Genomic DNA, 5726 nt, shown 5'->3' on the forward strand with positions numbered 1-5726 from the left:
GGGGGGGGGGGGGGGGGGGCAGAAGGCGAGCGAAACTTAACAACTAGTTGTCGGATCTTAACTAATCAACAGCTATTTTAGCCGCGTTTTCCACTGCTATGGAAACAACCAAGCACCGTACGAGGGAGCCAGCAAGCTCTGATCACTCTGCAGAACCCTCGGCAAACACGCTCGCTTGCCGGTCATTGTCCCCATTATTATCCCCCTCCTTCTCATCATCATCATGATACAGCAAACTGCCTCGACACAAAAACACGCTGCTTCAGCCATCCGGATGCAAAATACAGAAGGACTTTGGCGCCTGACTCCAGCAGCAGCAGCTCCCAGCTCTTCCCCAGCAACCCTCCCTCTGACACAATCACGCGAATACAATATTCAGGACCATGCAAAAGTGTCGGGAAATCTTACCGAATCTTAATACATGTGTGGTTCCTTGAGAATATCCAATCCACAGTAAGCAAAGAAGGAGTCTAATGGTGCATCTGAAGACTGGATTAGTTAGAATCGGGAAAAAAATCTTCATGGTGTTTCTATGCACACGCGCTGCCTTACTTCCCCCTTCTAAGCGTCAGGCTCCCCGGTAGGGTAAGAATGAGGAAACGTAAATTGATGGTCCTCAGACACGATCACGGCATGGTCACAGAGAGAGGAGAGAGTCTACGCTTCCCAAACCCATTAGCAATCCCTGCATGTTCTTCATTCACTGCGCCAAGGAGCAACCTTCAACTGCAAGGAATGGTGGGACATCCATGTTAGTCGGGGGAGAATCCTTGAGAAATCCAAACACACACAATGTCCAGCCGGGTGAACCTGGGAGGCAAGAAAGGAGGAAAATCAATAGGTAATCCAGCTTGAGAAATCGCTGAGGTATCGCCACATAGCGAGAGTCAATGAGCACCAGGCGTTTTACTGGCGAAGCTTTTGCTGTGCTCCCATTCTACTGCACTGCTGCACAGCTTCTGACGTGAAGCCAAGATTAAGTGAGAGAAATTGAGATAGCTCTTCTCTTCTTAAGGCTGCCTGCCAGACAGCCTTCCCTATTTCTATTATGCAACCGATCTGATCGCCTAGCGTTGTTGAAAAACCAACTCGGGTTTATTTACGTGCCTAAAATTATTATTTCTAGTTTTTTTTTTCATTTGGTTTCAACAATAGCTACCGGTATTTCCTTACAAAGAGTCAGCTTTGGACAGGGGGTGCGGTTCTCCAAAAATCAATTCATGAATTTTAATAGCTGACTAGCTGGGTCGAAGTCACTTAGCCTTGGAGTTGTGGAAGAGGACGTGTTGCAAAGGCTGATAATAAGTCATGTAAGTCAGACTGTGATCTGGAATTAGAAAGGTCCCGATATTTCCACTCTCTTTCTCTTACTTGTGCACCTGAGGCATGCATTTAGGTAAACACGGTAGTAAACACACTGGCTGTCTTTAGCAAGTTGCACCGGACCGACTGAACATCCAGCTTCAAAGTAAAGCGGAAATTGTAGTGCTTTTAAAAAAGATCTACTGGTGTGGAATTGACAGACCTTCATTTTCATGTCGCTCAACTTACTTGAAATTACAACGCTGTTTGAAAGGCGGAATGATGTGTGGATTTGCATGTGTTTATATTCTGATTCTCTCTCTTTTACGCTCAGCTCTCCATACTGTGTGGTATTCTGATAGTGTTCCTATCGTCACTTGCATTGAGACCTATGGTTACTATGGAACTGTAACCTAAGCACATTTACTTACGTTACTATCTTTACTAAGAGTAATAGCATTTGCCAATTTGCGGCTGGTGCATACAGTTTTTATCCAAAACTGCAACAATGTACTTTTCTCTTTTACCTAAATTAAGGTGTAAGCACTCTTTGGAATAGTTCAGATTTTGCTTGGAAAAGCCATCAAGATATTTTTAATCGAGTGTTTGCATCTTTGTGCATTCATGAAAACACATTGTAAAAAGTCTCCGTCCCTTTTGGACCAACCGGAGAGTAAAGCTTTTTCCTGGAGCTATTTGAGTTTCATTACTTATATTAAAAGATAATCCCCAGGACCCCACAAGGAAAATGAATGCAGATTAATCTATATTCTTCCTGGTTATTCATCATTTCTTTATTGCTGGAAAAAACAGCTATCAGTGAGAGAATTTTTCCATAAACGAAGACAACACAAACTTGGTTTTACAGATATTAAATGATACCAGCCGGAAGAAACATACTACAGAAGTGTAGCAATAGAGACCTGAGTTATGGTTAATTCTTAAGAAATATACACAGAGCTTGGACATGTAGGATAAATTATATTACATTTGGATTTATTATCTATAATCTTAGTGATACTTTCCCCTTAAAGTCTTAGCAATTCACAGTAACTTCCTAAGGTTAGGGCTGACTGATTTTTTTTCTCCTGACTGTATTTACTTAAGATATGGTAAAAGGCTGATGAAGAGAAATTTATATTCTGCGATGGGATTATTAAACGCCATTGATTTTTTCTTTAAGATGGAGGCATAACTGCAGTGTCAAAAATAAGTATCATGAATGGCTAGTTCTGCAGTCTAGCAGGCAATTCAATCAAATGATTTGACTATTGGAGCACTTTAAAAGAACACCTAGTGTTAGAATCAAGGATATCTAGCGACTCCTTCAGTTCACACTTAGAATATCTCCTAGGAAAATGTACAGTCTGAGATGTTCTTTCTTTGTATGTGGTGTTTCATCCACTCTGTTCTACTTTTTCATATTTTATCTTAGTCCAAAGGGAAACAGAGCTGACCTCCATTATAACTACGAGCAGTTTTAATTTGTCAACAGATCAGATATCCTTACCTACACGTTCGGTTATGAATGCTCAAAGCGTAGCACTCTGGGTCGCCTGATTTTTAGAGTAAGTTTGTGAATTGTTAAAATCCATTGTTCACGTTAGCACATTTAACAATAGATTAAAATAAACGTATATCTTGGGGCAATCTGACTATTTTAACCATTTATTATTCACATTGATATTCTAAATTACCCAGGAACTATCCAGCTCTCAGTAAAAGACGAACAAAACTCCCAGCACACCAAGGCTCCTCTACAATAACTGAAAACAATCTATCAGCAATGCTTTTGATCGTTAAACACCTAGCATTCTACCATCCAAAACATGTACGCATGCATAATGCTCAAGTTAATTTTCCTTTCACTCTTAATGACGGTCTATTACTGACCTGGAAAGCAATAACCACCACGGACAGCGACTGGAACTGTCGTACTGAAATGGAGTAGAGCTAAAGAGCTGTGTTACTTTTTCAGCACCACGGAGAGTACCGCTCAGTCACTGCGCAGCACTGGTGGTGAGACGTAGTACGGAAGCAATATATCATTTTAGGTGTCAAAACATATTTTTTCCCTCCAATAGCTTCTCACTACCGAAAGGAAATTAAAATATTGTATCCACTGTCTTAAAGACAGCGGCTCTTTTCCTTACTAGATTGGCTGGCCTGTGTCCTTACTGGCGATAGTTCATAGGACCGCTTTTGAGTACATAACATTCTACCGTACAAATGTCTATCCCCCGCTCTCAAAGGAAGGTGGTGGTCAAACCAAAAATGCTTTCATCAGCATCAGTCATCCCTCTCTGATAAAGGCCCCCATTTTCTTAGGCATCTGAATATTTAGTGAGTCCTATCTTTGATAGCTAAAGACCATTTATAATATATGCAATTAGTTGAAGAATCAAACTCCACCACCTTCAGATCCCCTTCTGTTAAGAGGGTCTCAGCTTCACTTGTCTCTTTACAAAATACATTTCCAAAATAAAAAAGAAAACTTTTTTCCCTTTCTAAAATAATCTAGCATAAAAACTGAGCGATACCTCCTAATACGCTTCTTCCTAGTACTCTACACATTTGAAGGATTGAGGCAGCTAATAAAATAATATTTCGCGCAGGGACCTGATAGAGCCTCTATAGTGCTTGTAATTCCTGATGTTCAATCAGTTTCAGGAGCAGGGCTATCGGATACTGGTGCTAGTGGGATTCTGGCCTCTTCATCCCAGTTATCAGACACAAAAATAGGAATATTCAATTCTCTGTCAAACATCGTGTTTTTTTCTACACTTTCGCACTAACAGTCTTGTAGCAATATATTGCGCACACGCTCTCTCTCTCTCGCTCTCTCTCTCTCTCTCTCTATATATATATATTGCTACCAGGTAATATATATAAATTATACTGTGTAATATAATATATGTTATACAAAAGCAAAACACACAGGTGAAACTGTTAGAACTAAAAAAAGGAGCAGAAATAGCCTGAGGCCATAAAATACTGGCCAGCAAAAGTCTAGTAATTGCCTGTGAATGTGTGAGTCCACTGCATGTAAAGTAAATTATGTTAAAAGGGTGATTTGGATTCATCTTAAGAGTACATTTAACGATTCCGATTCCGATACCAGGTATTGTCTTCAGCCCATAAATTTCCATGTCCTGTTATCATACTAAAAGTTATTCTAGTTCCAGTTAGCTGCCACCTGCTGGGACATATATTTTTACCATGACACTTTTTTTAAAAGAGGAAAAGCTCTGGATTTTCCTGCCGTAGCTACAGATCTACGAACTGGCTACATGACTTGCACCATGGGCCTCACATCACTTAACTTCTGATATTTGCCTCTTCCAAGAATAAATGGGGAAAAAAGAAGGGAGAGATAAATTTAAAGCCTGGCCTATATGTGACATATGGTCCCTGAAGCTTTGGTTCTTGGCCATTTTTCCGGCGAATCCTTGCAAACGCCTCAGAGTTGCCTGCCACCAGGATCCTTCTGCTGTTGCAATCTGGTGCTCACTGCAACACCTGAGCGACCCCTCCCGATCTGGAGACGGGAGCATTGCAGCTCTGCTGACAAACCAGGAACCCAGTCCTCCCCCCCTTAAACGTTTGCCAAAGTGCTCAAGTGAATGTTGATATTATCAGTTAAAAACACATTGCGGCCCACTTGCACTCCACTCCCACAAGCTATAAAAACGACCGGTTCCCCTCTGCCTGTTATTAACCCAGTCCAGATTTACAACCAAGTTTCTGCTGCGCCCGTGATGGATGACATTTGAAGATGGTAATTAATTTTTTAGCTGCTGGAAAGACGCGCAGCCTAATTAACGAGCTGCGACCGCTGATAGATTTACTTGCTCAGGCACTTTCGGACTTCACGGCAACGCGCGCACTTCTTCGCAGGTTTGGAAACAGGGAAAGCAAACATTTACGACTTGGCTCATAGATCCACTCCCCCCTCCGCGACGCACCCACCCAGCTAGCAGCTTCGGGGGTTGGGGAGAGATGTTGCTTGATGCCATCAACTGGGAAGTTTATGAGAGGAGAGGAAAGGAGGGTGAGAGGGGAGGGAGTGGGGGAGGATTTCAGCGCCTGCCTTCCTTTCCACCGTGGGCACACAGGAGGGGAAACACCGCCCCGACCATGCGGGGAGCCCCGGCCACTTGCTGCCGGAACAGCTGGGCTTTTCTCCGCCACTTTGCTCAACCGCAGGTGACAGGACGGGCTCCAGGAAGTGGAGGAGGCGAGTTGCCTGACACAGGAGGCGGCTGGGCGAGGAGGAAGAGGGAGAAATCCAGGGCACAGCCCGAGCCCACCCAGCTCCACAAGTCCCGGCCCCGTCCCCGCTCCCCCGCGGCGCTGCGAGGGCAGCGATGCCTGCCCCCTGCTCCCCCGCGGCTCGGGGCAGCGTGCGGGACCTGGGGCGGGGG

The 5726-nt window shown here is 43.6% G+C and overlaps 1 protein-coding gene across 1 annotated transcript in view; it reads right to left on the minus strand.

The window, feature by feature from the left end:
- The window catches only part of GRIK2 (glutamate ionotropic receptor kainate type subunit 2), an 805806-nt gene extending 804854 nt beyond the window's left edge, over nucleotides 1-952 (minus strand). Inside the window, exon 1 of the mRNA XM_019520163.1 lies at nucleotides 409-952. Coding sequence (XP_019375708.1) covers nucleotides 409-523 — 115 coding nt within the window. The 5' untranslated portion in view covers nucleotides 524-952. The remainder of the gene's footprint in view (nucleotides 1-408) is intronic.
- Between the last annotated feature and the right edge of the window lie 4774 nt (nucleotides 953-5726).

The sequence above is a fragment of the Gavialis gangeticus genome, unplaced genomic scaffold (genome assembly GCF_001723915.1).
Source record: "Gavialis gangeticus isolate Ggan-Ray unplaced genomic scaffold, GavGan_comp1, whole genome shotgun sequence".
Taxonomy (NCBI): domain Eukaryota; kingdom Metazoa; phylum Chordata; order Crocodylia; family Gavialidae; genus Gavialis; species Gavialis gangeticus.